At 44.1% G+C, this 14,444-nt stretch overlaps 1 protein-coding gene across 1 annotated transcript in view; it reads right to left on the reverse strand.

Annotated features, from left to right (window-relative positions):
• The window catches only part of herc1 (HECT and RLD domain containing E3 ubiquitin protein ligase family member 1), a 71,015-nt gene that overhangs the window by 1,784 nt on the left and 54,787 nt on the right, over positions 1-14,444 (reverse strand). The window contains exons 63-79 of the mRNA XM_085769702.1: positions 13,737-14,036; positions 13,571-13,636; positions 13,343-13,468; positions 13,080-13,218; positions 11,908-12,089; positions 11,647-11,802; positions 11,286-11,408; positions 11,090-11,192; positions 10,719-10,888; positions 10,013-10,151; positions 9,192-9,361; positions 8,715-8,884; positions 7,693-7,858; positions 7,532-7,608; positions 5,478-5,730; positions 1,916-2,068; positions 1,098-1,403 (exon numbers count right to left, since the gene is read on the reverse strand). Of these exons, the coding sequence (XP_085625828.1) occupies positions 1,098-1,403; positions 1,916-2,068; positions 5,478-5,730; positions 7,532-7,608; positions 7,693-7,858; positions 8,715-8,884; positions 9,192-9,361; positions 10,013-10,151; positions 10,719-10,888; positions 11,090-11,192; positions 11,286-11,408; positions 11,647-11,802; positions 11,908-12,089; positions 13,080-13,218; positions 13,343-13,468; positions 13,571-13,636; positions 13,737-14,036 (2,799 nt within the window). The remainder of the gene's footprint in view (positions 1-1,097; positions 1,404-1,915; positions 2,069-5,477; positions 5,731-7,531; positions 7,609-7,692; positions 7,859-8,714; positions 8,885-9,191; positions 9,362-10,012; positions 10,152-10,718; positions 10,889-11,089; positions 11,193-11,285; positions 11,409-11,646; positions 11,803-11,907; positions 12,090-13,079; positions 13,219-13,342; positions 13,469-13,570; positions 13,637-13,736; positions 14,037-14,444) is intronic.

Below are 14,444 nucleotides of genomic sequence, written 5' to 3' on the forward strand. Positions count from 1 at the left end.
GGGAGTTCTCAGCGGTCCGGACCCGGTTGAACTCCGAACCGGCGCGGCTCGACTCGGACAGCGCATCAGGTGGCGCTGGTCCGGCCGCCAGCCCGGATCGTTGAGAACTGTAATCTGTAACATTCACTTCCCCTGCTCTCCAGTCCAGTAGCAGTAGGCTAACAACAGTTTATTATAAAACTCATCAGTCACAATCACTGAGTCCGTTTATACGGTTTAAAACCATGTTTAAAACTCTGGTGTTGTGTTTGTTTATGTTGTTCCCGTTTCACTCGCGTTCCTGTTCTGTTTACCGTTGCCATGCCAACGCATGCAGCGGGGAGGGAGGGGGCTCGTGGAGGTGCGGCAGGAGGGAGAGGTGAGTGGGACTTGTGAGGGAGGTGGAGAGCTGTTGATTTTCAAATGTTTGTGCTGTGCTGAGTGAAATGCCAGATCGGTAAGAATTGCTTTAAAGGGGCCTGTCCCTTATTTCACCCTAACTTATGTGGAGAACGTTTATAACTGACTTATATTAAGAGTCGTCATGAAGGAGGAAATCTGGTGTAGAGACCAAAACAGTTTTTGTACCAGGCTGTAAACATTTTAACATGGGAGTCTATTGGGACTGACTCACTGTTGGAGACACACTCTAGTGGTCAGTACAATGAACTGCAGGTTTTAGCACATCAGTATTTGGCTAGTGTTACGGTGTGTTCACACCGAGCGCAAGGCAAATTTTTTGCGCAATAAGATTATATACAAAGTCAATGTACAGACGCGAATGGACGCGAATTTGTGCCGGCGGCGCGAATGACGTGAATGGTGCGACGCGAATGAAGTGAAAACGCGAAATTTGCCCGTTCGCTCGAGTTCAAAATATTGAACTCAAGCGAAATATTCGCGCGAATGCCGCGAGTAAAAACAAATATCCCAGCGGGCAAACTCAAGCGAGTAGAGCGAGGCGAATATTTTACTCGCGCCCAGTGTGAACGCACTGTCAGAAGTTGATGAGTGATGTTTACGTACAGAGCTAAAATTCAAACACTTAGCTTTAACTAAGCAATAACAAAAAATAGCATCATCACAATTATTCAGCGTAAAAAGTTGAATCTGCTCACCCTGTCCACCTTCATGATCTGAAACCTCTGCGAGATGTCGGCCGTGTTGGCGGGCAGCCTTGAGCGTCCCGACACGAAGCGCATGAAGAGGACCCGCTCCTCGTTGGAGAACTCCTCCAGCGTTTGCCAGAACCACTGCACCAGGGAGTGCTGCTCGTCCACCTCCCGGTAGCGCACCACCTTCTTCAGCACGTCGCAGCAGATCTCGGGCATGCCGCACACCATCTGCTCCAGCTGCTTGGCCGTCAGCAGCGACAGCAAAGGCACCGGGACGATCCATGACATGCCCTCACGAACCGCTGCCACCTGAGAGGACAACACGGTCCGTTTGATTAACGTTCCCATTGTCCAACGGTCTAACTTGATGTTTTGTCAAATATTTTAATATGAGAAATGAATAATCTGAAATGGTTTCAAAACAGTAACCTGACCACATTCTGACTGAAACACAAAATGTATCTGAGAGAAATTAGGTTTATTAACCATACATTTCCAAAAAGAAAGTGTAGAAGTGGACTGAAAAAGTGTAATATAATTTTTCTGTCTCTGTGAATGAAGCCATTAATGACCAGCTTTTAAATATTCATATTTTCAACTAGAAACTAGTATACAAAGAGAAACATACAAAGCTGTGGAGCAGGACTGAACTTAACTCTTAAGTTTAAAATCTGAGCTTCAATCTGTTGGACCCTGTGGGAAAGTTAGGCTGTGTTACCTCGTACTGTAATATGAGACAATGATATTCACTCCAGACCTTAAGTATCTGGGTGACGACACATTTTGGGAAGCTTCAATGTAATAATATAATAGAGTCTCACCTGTCGATCGATTTCGTGCAGCCTGTACTCGATGGCTCTCTCCACATACTCCTTCCTGTTGGTGAAGGTGAGGGGGATACTGTTTCCTCCTGGGATGATCGGCACCATTTTACCGTCTGCACTCTGCCCGACAAAGGAATCCAGAGGAATCATCTGGAGGAGAGAGGTCACAGAGGTCACCACCAGCAATGATACAGGTCTCAAACAAACATAACTCCAATGTGCATACAATACATTCATATAAATTATGGGCCTTTATCACTGTCATTCAAGCTGCAATCCCACCTCCCACCACAAGGTGGGTTTCAATGGCGCAGTGGTGCTGTCGACTTCCCAGGCAGACAGAAAGGCGACGTAAATCCTCTTCAAATCAATAAATAAACACAGCGTGGCAGTTTTCACCTGAACATAATGGAGGAGGCTCCACGGCAGAGAGAACTACCATACTGCTTTAACTGCTCTGAGAATTTTACTGTTGCTCGCAGTTAAAGATGTTCTTTCTAAAAATACCGAAAAATAGCGAATGTGATCATGAGCTCCAACTTTACAAGCTCTAGTAAAGAAGCAGAGCAGTTAACAATGTTACTTAATATGATTCCTCATTAAAAATGTACAATAGGCCACATGTCTTTATTTTCTGTTAAATTCAACATGTAGTTAGAATTGAAACAGGATGTGTGTGTTAAGACGAGTCTCTAGTCTACGCTGATTCAGTGGCTCATTGAGGAATGAGAGAAGATAAAGTCACGGCCGAGAGAGAAGCAGAAAGAAACAAGACAGAGATTCTTCCACTCTTCCTTCTCCTGAGCCGGTGCAGCAGATGCAGCCTCTCCGTCAGCCAGCCGTGGCAGTGTTGTGGCTCCAACAGCACCCCACCCGCCCACCCCCACCATCCCTGCCCACTCCCCATCTCCTGTACAAGGCTGGGAGCAGGGCCAAGTCTCCGCCGGGCAGGATATGCTGCATCAACAGCCGCCCTGGCATTCCTGCAGGCCGGCGGCTTTACAGTGCAGGGGTTGTGTGAGGTTGTTTGGATTGGTTCGCTCTCTGCTGTCGGAGCCAGCAGATCTGTGGCTTTAGGGTTGGGTTAGGAGAGGGGGGAGGGTGGGGAGGGGGAGGGGGGAACTGTGTGGTCTGTGTCAGAGCTGTTGTACTGTAGTATCAGTAATGGTGCTGAGGTTTTATCAAAACTGGGAGAGGAACAGTGTGTACCAGCGGGGGGGGGCAAAAACTGGTTACTGCCACAATAGTCATAGTCTGGTACGTGAACAGACTCTGAGCCACATTTAGTTCAGGAACTTTTAGCTATAAATATGCATATGGTATGGAAAAAATTAAGAGACCACTTTCACAACTGTTTCTTAAAAGCATCTCTACATGTATGACAGTCATTCTTTTCTTTTCTTTATACCAACACAAACACAACTCATTCTACTTAATGAGACACTGATGAGGTCATCACCTGAACCACATCTGATTTTATAGGAAGATTATAAAAACCACTGCTGGGATTAAACATTGACATTATCCCACAAAAACTGATTTATAAACTCTTCCTAAAATATTCTTGCTGTGTTGTTTAGGAATAAATATGAACATGTTTTCTTTGCATTATTATTATTATTATTATTATGCAAGGTCTGAAAAGACTTGATATTTTGTTATTTAGACTAGTTCAGTCATTAGCCAATAAAAGCTCTAGATGACTATTTTTTTTTTTTTTTCAATTTTGGAAGAAATGTTGTTGGTAGTTGATAGAATAAAAAAAAAAAAAAAGTAATTTAATTTTACTCAAGCACATACGGTATCTATAAATGGTAAAACCAGAGAAACTGATAATTTTGGGAGTGGTCTCTTAATTTTTTCCAGAGCTGTATATATATATATATATATATACAGCTCTGGAAAAAATTATATATATATATATATATATATATATATATTAGCTGAACCTCTAAATAACACACACACACCAGTTGGCCCTCGGTGGGGGCGGTGTGGTCGTGGTCTGTGACATCACTCGAGGCATGTTTTGGTCTGTGACAGTCCCGCCTGGCTGTGGGAGTGAAAGCAGGCTCCTGCGGCTGTGAACTGGCTGCTTGTTAAGACGTCTGAGCAGCATACGTGTGATCGCGGAGAATCAAAGGTTCACATGGAGGAGGAGACATAAATTCATCACCCCCCCCCCCCCCGTCAGAACAACCCTCCGCCGTTCACTGAGCCTGTGCTTACAGGGATGTTAATGTTGACTTTGAAAAGTCTTTATTGTGCTGCTGGAGCCGGAGCTCAGCCATTAATACAGTGTGATGTGTGTAACCGGTGTTTACAGCTGAGCCTCCAGGAGAAGCAACGAGATGCTTATTCAATTTTTATGAGCAATAAAAGTTTCCAATCTGATGGAGCCAAAAACAAATTTACATTCACAGCCATAAATCCAGTCTGTGTGTGTGCAGCCGCAGTGCTCAGCAGTTCTCTGTACATTTCCTTTACACTGAGCTGCTCACAAACAGCAAATTGCTGTGTGTGATGTGTTTAGATGTGACATCTAAATTGCAGAAATTACAGCACCACACACACTTCACATCTGCTGTGTTTTAACTCTGGGTTTGGACTAATTCCTCACGGAGGACAGCATGTGATATACATTTCTATCTAGGTGCCAACTGCCAAATTTGATATGATTTGGTGATGAAGTGCATTCATTTACCAGGGACCAGTCAAAGCACAGAACACCTTAAATTAAGATTTTCCTTAAAGGTAGGTTTAGGGATTAGGGATTAGGGAGGGTGAGACACAATGATCTTAATAGGAACAGTAGAATTTCACAGCTGTAATACAGCTGTATTTCTTTCACTGCTGCAAATGCATTGTCTTTTCCCCCCTTAAGTTAGGAAAAGCTTTAAAGTTGGATTGCACAAGGTTTAATCTAATCTATCATTAACGTTGATCAGAGTTTAGTAAAACTACATTTAAAATTAGTTAATTCAAAATTAAAATGAAGCCAAGCTCTGTTACATATCAACATTAAACTTGGTTTAGTCAAGCCAAGTTTATTTATTTTAATTTTAAATGCATAAAAGGTATAAAAGGTTGTTTATGGCTGCTTTTCCCCAACAAACTTCACAATGTTGCTCGCTAGCTAAAAACTGGTGCCATGAGCGATTGTGGGAGTGGTTCGCTTTGTCACTGCTGAAGTCAGCGTCTCCCTGTCAGGATTCATTCAGATTAATTGATCAGAAGGTTTTTTACCAGGCTGCTCTCTTAAAAAAACAGACCCGTGATTAAAACTAGTGTAAACACTCAAAAATGGTCTCACTTTAAAAATCTGTGATTCTCTGGCACAGGTTGAGGGGCGTCTTGGAGCAACTCGCAGCTCAGTGGCTGCTAACGTTTGCTCACCTTGTTTCTGTCATAACTTCAGAGCCACACATTAGACTAGATCCTTCATCTGGTTAAATTACACAGTAAGCAATGACAAGGACCTAAAAAACTGATTAAAATTATATTTTTTTCTGGGTTTTGAAAACTTGCTTCACATCAAAATCAAAGATCTATCACCCACCTCATGGAAATTCTCCTCAGTGATGCCGCTGTCTTCAATGTGAAGAATGCTTTTGAGCGTCTGCACATACAGCAGGTCGACCTCCTCCAGGTCCTCCAGCAGCAGGGGGATGCAGCACAGCTGTTTCCACACCAGGGGGGCCAGGTGCAGGTCCAGAGGCTTCTTGGTGCGGATGGCGACGCCCATCAGGATGCCTAAAAACTTAAACTGGAGCATGTGCTCATCCAGGCAGGAAGACGGGTTGAGGAGGAACCTGGGTGGGTGACAGGGGGCAGACATGTTCAATTTCAGCTGCTTTTTAGGATGACACTAAAATGACACAGCATCAGATTAGCTGACTGGGCTGGTCACCCTGCTCATGTAGACTTATTGAAGCAATGAATCTAAAGCATATTAATCACATATGTATCCTGAATATTCACACTGTGGAAATACAGCAATGTTTTTAGAGACATGGATTATGTTGCATCACATGGATTATATTATGTTTATTTTATTGTTCCTTAAAGCAGAAGTAAGTGATATATTTGTGTTAATATAAGTCTTAAATAGTTATATCTTCCGACAGCAATCACTTACATAGAGTGTTTGGACTGAAACACGGGTCTGTCAGTCCCTCTGCTCTGCTCTGAGCTGAAGAGAAAACATTTATCGTATCCTACAGTTTTTATCCAATGAGGAGAGAGAACGGCATGCAGGGCTGTGTGTGCAGCCAAGGAACGCCGTGAATGTGGCGACGTAGGGACGAGGACTGTTATGGTGCGTTCAAGGAAACTCGTATTTTTCCAACCGTGAAGTGGTACCGGTTCGATCTGGTACGAGTTCACCGGTCGGAAGTTACGAGTGGCCGTTATAGTGACTTTCACCGGTAAAACAGGTCGGAAAAACACGAGTGGGTTGCCTGGAACGCTACAAAGTCGTAAGTTGTGACTTGAAGCTGTAATTTACGATTTCAAAAGCCTGCCTGGAACGCAGCATTAGCAAAAACGACCGGACCACTTACTTCTGCTTTAACTTTTTCTTTTAAACACATTCTTGCAAGTAGCATTTCTCATTTTCAACATACACAGTAGAGGAGAGCCGTAAAAGATGAGATAAAAAAAAATCGTGGCTTCAACCCTGGATTTAAGAAAATTAAGTATAAAAATAAAAAAGTTAAAGTTATATAAAAAATATTAAATTAAAAAGAAACAGAAAAGGAGGTATCTATCAGGTGCCTTATTTTCAGCACTTATCAATCATCTTTAGATGTCGTAGATCTTCAGAAGGCTTCTAATATTGATCTATTATTGGTTTTACTAAAGATATTTGTCAGATTCCTTCCAATCCTTGATTATGTGCCAGGTATTCCTTAAAAATGCAATGGAATACACAAGGTATGAAGCAATTGTATATGATTAAGTTATGGGGATTTGCTGAAGTTGCAGGAACTTGCAAAAACTGTGATTTGATGAAAAAGGAAAAAGAAAAAAAAAGTGATTTCCCTATCCCTACCTAACCTTTCCCTACTTTTGTATCTTTTGGTCAGTCTTATGTGTTTACACACACACACACAGCTGTCACTAAGATTACATCCCTTGGTCCCAATAACTTAAACAATTCAATATTTAGACATTTATTGTGAAGCATAAGCAAAATTATTTTTTATCATTGAGTTATTTTTTTTCTCTTTCTCTCACACACGGTTTTGTTTGTCTTCTCACGCAAGGCGATAATGTTTCACGTTATGTAATAATGTTCCCAAGGCAACAAGGGGAAAATGGCTGCTCCTGTGAGAAGTAAACATGCAACATTTTTTAACATTCTGCGAAGATATATGTGACTTTTTTGCAACGGAAATGTTGGGATCACGAAATCATGCAATCCCCGCATATTTTGCGCATTTTGCACGGAAAGCAGTGATTGACGCAGCGAAAGTGTGGCCTCTGAAAAAGTGCGGATCCCCACACGATATACGTACTTTGGCTGATCATGTGTTGAATTATGCCATCGCATAATCGCGTTTGTCTGGAGGGACTGTTCAGTAACATTCAGACAGACAGGTGTTTTCTCACCTGTCTCTGTTGTAGCCGACCTCTGCTGTGGCGTTGGGGGAGGGGATGAGCAGGTCCACCACGCCCGTCTCCAGCTCCTATAAAACAAAAAAACAAATGTCATTGTGTCCTCAGACGTCCAGCGAACATCTGGTTCATCTGGAATCAGGTGTGAACTATACCTGACACATCTCTGTGATGGTGTCATCGAAGACGCCGCCTGCATCATCTGCCCCTTCTCCCACCAGTTTCACCTTCCACGCCCTTGAGGGCAGTCGAAGGTCAGAGGCGTTCAGCTTCACCACCTGACGGGCGATCTGCACAAAGATCGGTTTACACTTCCTGCCCCTGCAGATAAAAGGAGAAGTTTTAACACGGTGAGACATCACAAACTCATCGATCTGTGTAAAAAAAACTGTCACGCAGTTATTTTAACTCTTTGCTTGAAAATGACTGTTGTTGCATCTTTTACACTAAAGCTCTGACCTGTGGTTCAGTGTGAAGATGCAACTGGCGGAGTGTCACGATGCTGCGAGTATGAGCATCCTCTCTTTGTTTGGGGTCGACTACAATTTGGATCACATCTTTATTTACACCCCTATTGGGAGGTTGATTGACAGTATATATTATAATAATGATGGAGCAAGGAAGCAAAGCTGATGGGCCAATGCCCCATGTAAAGCTCATTACAAGTCGACAGTCCAGACAGCTTGGTCAGACTCAGAACAGTCAGTCAGAACTAGAGGGACACAACACATTTTAATTACAATAACCCATTTTGTCCTCGGCTGTCTGCCGTAGAAAAGACCGTGACAATACAGGCAGTTCAGCTGTTCATTTTAGGGTTAGATTAGCTGGTCGTGTAAATGTGGAGGCCTGTTAAAATAGAAGTTATCTCATATATAAAATAGCTTCCCATCAGCTCTTGTGCGGAGATTTGCTCCACAGCCATCGGCCACTATAGGAGCCGAACATTCTGCTGCTAACAATAGTTTATAAAGTGTCCTATCTGTCCCAATTAATTGGTCGATCTTAGTTGTCGACCTCTAAATGGAGTCTGCTGTGACTGTTCTTGGGTCCTTTTCAGAAAAATCACTTTATGTGGGTTTGGTTCTGGTTTGACTCCTTGGAGTCTTTTGGCTTCACATAAAAACACATTAAGACTTGTTAATGACTGGAAGATGAAGTCCAGCGGAGCACTGACCGGGTGGAGATCCGTTTGACGGTGATCTGGGGGCCGTAGTTTTTCCCCTGCACCATGGTCTTGCCTATGGAGCGCACCATGGGCAGAGTGTACACTCTGGGAGCCAACAGGGGCCTCAACTGGCCCTGGACGATCCCCCAGGTTCCAGCGTTGTAGTGGGAGGTGCAGCTCTGAAAAGTAAGAATTACATCAGCTGACATTACACAGAGTAATCACTGTCCTCATGAGTGATGCAGGCAGTTTTTTAACCAATAAGGAACGAGATGCATCCTCCCTCCAAAACCACACCCATTGTGCTGGCTCCCACATTTGAAAGTTCAATCTAACCTCCTTTAATCTCATAGTTACTATTTTACCCTGCAAAATTCCTGCTTTGCAACACACACATCTAAATCTCACCTTCTCCTGGTAACAATTTTATGTGTGATATAAACAAGACATGAGCTTCTTGTGTGAGTAACTTGGCACGTTTCCTACCTGGTTGTTGGGGCTGAGGTTGAGCAGCCTCCACGAAGAGTACATGAGGTCGGAGAAGTGGTAGAGGAGGCGTAGGCGTGCCCTCACTGCCTCGATGCTCACCTCCCTCAGCCCGCTGTACTGAGGAGGCACCGCCACGGGCAGACCCAGCTGGAGAGGAACCGACGAGCCTGAGGAGGAGGAAGCCAGAGATCATGAGAGAGGGCTCGAGAGGCAAGGGGGAGGACAGAGCTGGGAGGCAGCACTAAAGGAAGAATGAATCTAAATCTCTCTCTCTCTTCAAATTTTGGGTCTCCAAAGGAATTGTAACCTCAGAAATAATAGAAGGGATGCGGTGCTCTGGTGGGTGAGTAGTTAGTGGGCTGTCTGTTTCCCCATTCGCTGGCCGTGTTGGCTGTCATATCACCACTGTTCTATCTAATAAAGCCAAAAATGCCAGATAAAATACATTTTAAAAAGGAATGAATGGGAGCATGAGTGGCTGCTTTGCCTGTAGCTACTTTAATTTAAATGTCATTGAATTATTTGTTATTTGTTAACTGATGTCTTGTGAAAGAGGTTAAACAATTATAAAATACTTCTGCTTCAAGATTCGAGGGGTTTGTGTTGCATTTTAATTGTTTTATTTTGTTGATGACCGAAATAAACTTCTATAAATAAATAAACAATGTGCTGTGCCGCATGTTGGCATTCGCTACAGGTCCCAGCAGCACTGCAGGAAATCTGACCTCCAGGATTAAGTGACCGCCCACAGCAGTGGCACGGCCCGGCAGGAGGTGGTGGGGGGCGTTAGGTTGCATGTTAGGACACGTGAGCCTCACCTGGCGCTCGAGGCGGCACAGAGGGAGCCGTCCAGGCGGCGCTGTGGCAGCGTCCGGCAGAGATCTGGTGGATGTTCTTGCCCTGCAGCGCTGTCGCCAGTGTGGGCTCTCGAACGTGGTTGGTGTGGCCCAGACCCAGCTACACGACAAAGGTGCAGTTCACACAAAGTTACCATCAATTATTCATTTACACTAAATCCAACATAAATAATTTACCAGAGAATAAAAACTGACAAAATCAACCACAAAATGAGGCTCAATGGAACAGATAGACTTGAATTAGTTTAATTAGTGCTTCGGTTCACCTAATAATCCAGTGTTCCATTACAAATGGGGCTATATTCTGACTATACTCTAATGGTGCGTTCACACCGAAAGCGTTGGGAGCGTCAGCAGCATGGGCAGCAGACGACTTCTGGCCGCCGAAATGCTCCCGACGCTTTTGGTGTGAACGCACAGTAAGTTGTTTAACATAGCTTGATGTAAATACCTGGAAACAAAGTCTGCAATACTAATTTCTTATCATATTCATGTACTGATGTCAAACCCACATGTTTTCAGTGTGCAGCAAAAAATTAAGGACTTGGCTTCACTGTTACTCCAATACTTTTGGAAGGGACTGTATTATATTAACTAAATAGTCCTAACATCATCGTTATTGACACTTTACTTTGTTTTGGTTCAGTGGATTGCAACAGCAGGTTACCTGTCCCTCCGAGTTGCTGCCCCAGGTGTAAACGTCTCCCGTGGAGGAGAGCACCAAGGTGTGCTCAGCTCCGACAGCAACATCCTGGATGTGGACCCCTGACAGCGCCGGCACCTGCTGGGGCCGGTTGTGGTTCCTGGCTCGGCCCTCTGGCAAACCAATCAGGCGATCTGTGACAGTTAAGTAAACAAACTATATGAATATGTCAAATACACAAGTGCTCTTAAAATGAATTTGTATTATGAAACAACAGTATTTGTATCCAGCCAGGCACAGGGAGACCATACACACAGAAAGGAGACTGAACCAAGCAATCACTGCTGCTCTGTGATTATATCAAAATTAGGTGGAGAAAAGAAAGAATAGTGTACCTTGGCCAAATGTGAAAACTTTCCCGTCTTTGGTCAAAGCCACAGAGAACTGAGTACCACAGGCCACCTTCTTGATGCCGATTCCACACAGTACGTCTACTTTCTACGGAGAAAAGAATCCAAAATAAACCGACTTCACATTCACAGAAGAACACAGTAATATCAGGTGAGACTGTTCAGGTGAAGCAGTGTGTACCTGAGGTGAGGACTTGGCTGTGGAATTGCCAAGTCCCAGTTTTCCATAGTCTCCATCACCAAAAGCCCAAACCATCATTCCATCAGCGGAGACGACCAAAGTGTGGTTCAGACCACAGGCCACCTGAGGGGGGAACAATATCAACATTAGCTCTGTGCCTCCCCAATCATCTGTTTTCAAAAACATATATCCAAGCTGGCAAGCCATAAAAGAATTTAACTATTCTGGCTGCTATATTTGTCAACACAGGTCGAGCCAAGAAGTACTGGATTTGACTCATTTTACTATCATGCATCTTTTACATAATTTACAAGATGATAGCTTTTTTCTTTCTTATCTCGACAGTACTTTTCTGTCTTACCTGTCCCACTTGGTATCCCTCCAGAGCCGTGACCTTCTCTGGTAGCTTCTTGTTAGATGTGTTTCCAAGCCCCAGTCGGCCATAATCACCATTACCAAATGTGAAAAGTTTCCCGTCGGCTGTTACCACTGCCGAGTGCTTGAACCCACAGGACATCTGGGAAGAGGAAAAGAAAGAAAGGTGGCAAAAACAAATGGTCAAATTGATAAACCTACTTTAACTTTGGGTTCCTTCAACACTCTTGAGTAAAGACGCACTGACCTGCACCACCTCTTCTCCCTGCAGAGCCTCAATCTGTCTGGGCCGGCGCTGGCGGTCACTGTTCCCGTGGCCCAGCTTACCGTAGTCGCCGTCCCCCCAGCTGAAGACCTCGCCGCTTTCCGTCAGAGCCATGGAGTGACCGTCGCTGCCGCATGACGTCACCAGCTGAGTCACAACAAAACCTGGGGAGAAGAGCGACCACGAGACGGTCAGGGCACAGACATGTTACTGAGGTTCAGGTAGTTACACCCAAGATTTAGCAATGCACTTACGGACCTGACATCAAGAACAGACAGAAAACCAGTCAGGACAATAATTATCTAGTACATGAGCTACATCTTGATTGGTTTTAAATTCCTTGGTACAGCACCCTCATACATGTCTGATCTCTTCTAGATCTGATCAAACACAAGAAACTGAGACCCCCCACAGGTGGTCTTTTAACCATGTCCAGAATGTAATCACCCACAAACACAGTGGGGATGTTGCTTTTCTGGACTGAAACTGAAGAATGTACATAATATTTAGTGTATATAGAACTTGAACATACTATACATTTTTAACTTTTCACTTTTTTTAATTTTAAGACTTTTCAACATTTATGTATGCTGTTGAAGTTATTTGCTTCTACTATGTATTTATTTTCTTGTTATAGTGTTTCAAGTGTAAAGCACTTTGAGCTGCAATTGGTGCATAGTATGTGCAAAACAAATTAAGTTTTATCAATATTGTTGTTATCTACTACAGCATAGTAATTAACAAATTAACAAAACCCAAAATTGACAGTGGAAAGATAATTTAAAAAGTAGCTAGCAATGATGGTTAGCAGTAATAACAGTCAACATTATTTTCATTGATATCACAAAATGGTGGCCTGCTGAGGCACATTCAAAGTACTCCACAGTTAGGTTAACCCTTTTAATTTGAAATGACAATTACAGGAAGTGGAGATACCGGACAACAGCTGAGTGAGTGGGAAAGAAGAAGAGAGGCAAAAAGGGAGGAAGAGAGAGAGACAGAGGTAGATAATTATATTCCATTACTTATTGATATTCCCTCTAACTGCTACACGTCTGTACCCCGCCGCCCCCGACCACCCCAACCAAAACAGTCAGCCATTTCAGCAAAACAATATGTAAAAGTTTGTATTGTAACACCAACTAATGTGTCACCTTGAAGGGCGGAGATGACGGTGAGCACGTGCAGGTCGTCAGAGTTTCCCTGCCCCAGGCGTCCGTAGCTGCCCTCCCCACACGCCAAAACCGTCCCGTTGGGCTGGATCACAAAGGTGCAGTTCTGACCACACACCACCTGACGAGGAGGAGAGAGGACAATGTACTGTCAGGATCCTCTGTCTGTTCTGTCAGTGTTTTGTCTGTTCTGTCAGTCTTTCTGTCTGTGTTCTGTCAGTGTTCTGTCTGTGTTATCTGTGTACCTGTTGTGCCTGAGAGAAAGACGGAGCAGTGGTTGGCACGAGGATGTTTCTTCCGGCCTCTGCCAGCTGACCGTGTCGTCCCGCCCCCCACAGATACACATCACACTTTCCTCCGAGGTGCCAGTCCTGCAAACATCACACACGTCAAATGAGTGGGTTAAAGCATCTGCTATCACCTCCACAGACAAACACTTTGTTGCATTTTACTCAAGTATGGATCTGAACTACCTCTGGTCTCGATGTGGCCCAGGACATGATCTGTTCATCCATACCAGACCCCCATTTACTGTTGTCCTACGGTACAAGAGCAAGGGACACAGTTGTTATGCACCTACACAGGTATTCATTATGTTTTAAATGACAGCCTCCAGCCACTGATGCACAGACTCCTCACCATGAGCAGAGCCATCTCGTCTTTGGGCACCGGCTCCAGATCGGGAACAGAGAAGGACTCGGGGAAAGTGGCACCCCGAGCGAGGGCCTCCGCCGCCTTGACGGTTGTGGAGAAACAGTCCAGCCACGCCCACTCACTGGCACTCCAGATGCCGGTGCCGGACTCTGGTGGGCAGTGTCGAAGGTGAGGCGGCACAGGGGGGCGACACAGGAGCTGGTCCAGGTGAAGACCCACGGCCAGGGAGGCCAGGCACTGCATGTAGGGGCTGTGGACGAGCTGCTCCCCACATACAACATGGGGCTGGAGGGAGGGGAGGAAAGGAAACATCAGAATTACAATGAATAAAGTAAAGTTAAACAATAAAACTTGTATTTCATTATTTGTAGTGGTGAACTAGTTATTTTTACCAACTCTCCCTCAGGGCACCTTGTCTAGTATTTTTAAGTCTGACATTTCCTGAAAAGAGGTGTGAAGCTGGAATTCAGCTGCAGGTTTGAATCATGAAAGTTTTCACTGTGAAAAGTTCCAGACCACTTCTAAATAACAAAGAAAGTTGACTGTCACAGTCCAGCTTTAGTGAACCCCCTTCCTAACCCTCTCTGGGCTCTGGTGTTGTGTTTTCAAACAAATTCATTAATACGAACAAGTGATATCTGTATATATTATATTTAATAATAATAAATAACTAGTTTTTGCTGTTTAACCACA

Source organism: Trachurus japonicus, chromosome 3 (assembly GCF_045865225.1).
Source record: "Trachurus japonicus isolate A0001 chromosome 3, Traja_1.0".
NCBI classification, from domain to species: domain Eukaryota; kingdom Metazoa; phylum Chordata; class Actinopteri; order Carangiformes; family Carangidae; genus Trachurus; species Trachurus japonicus.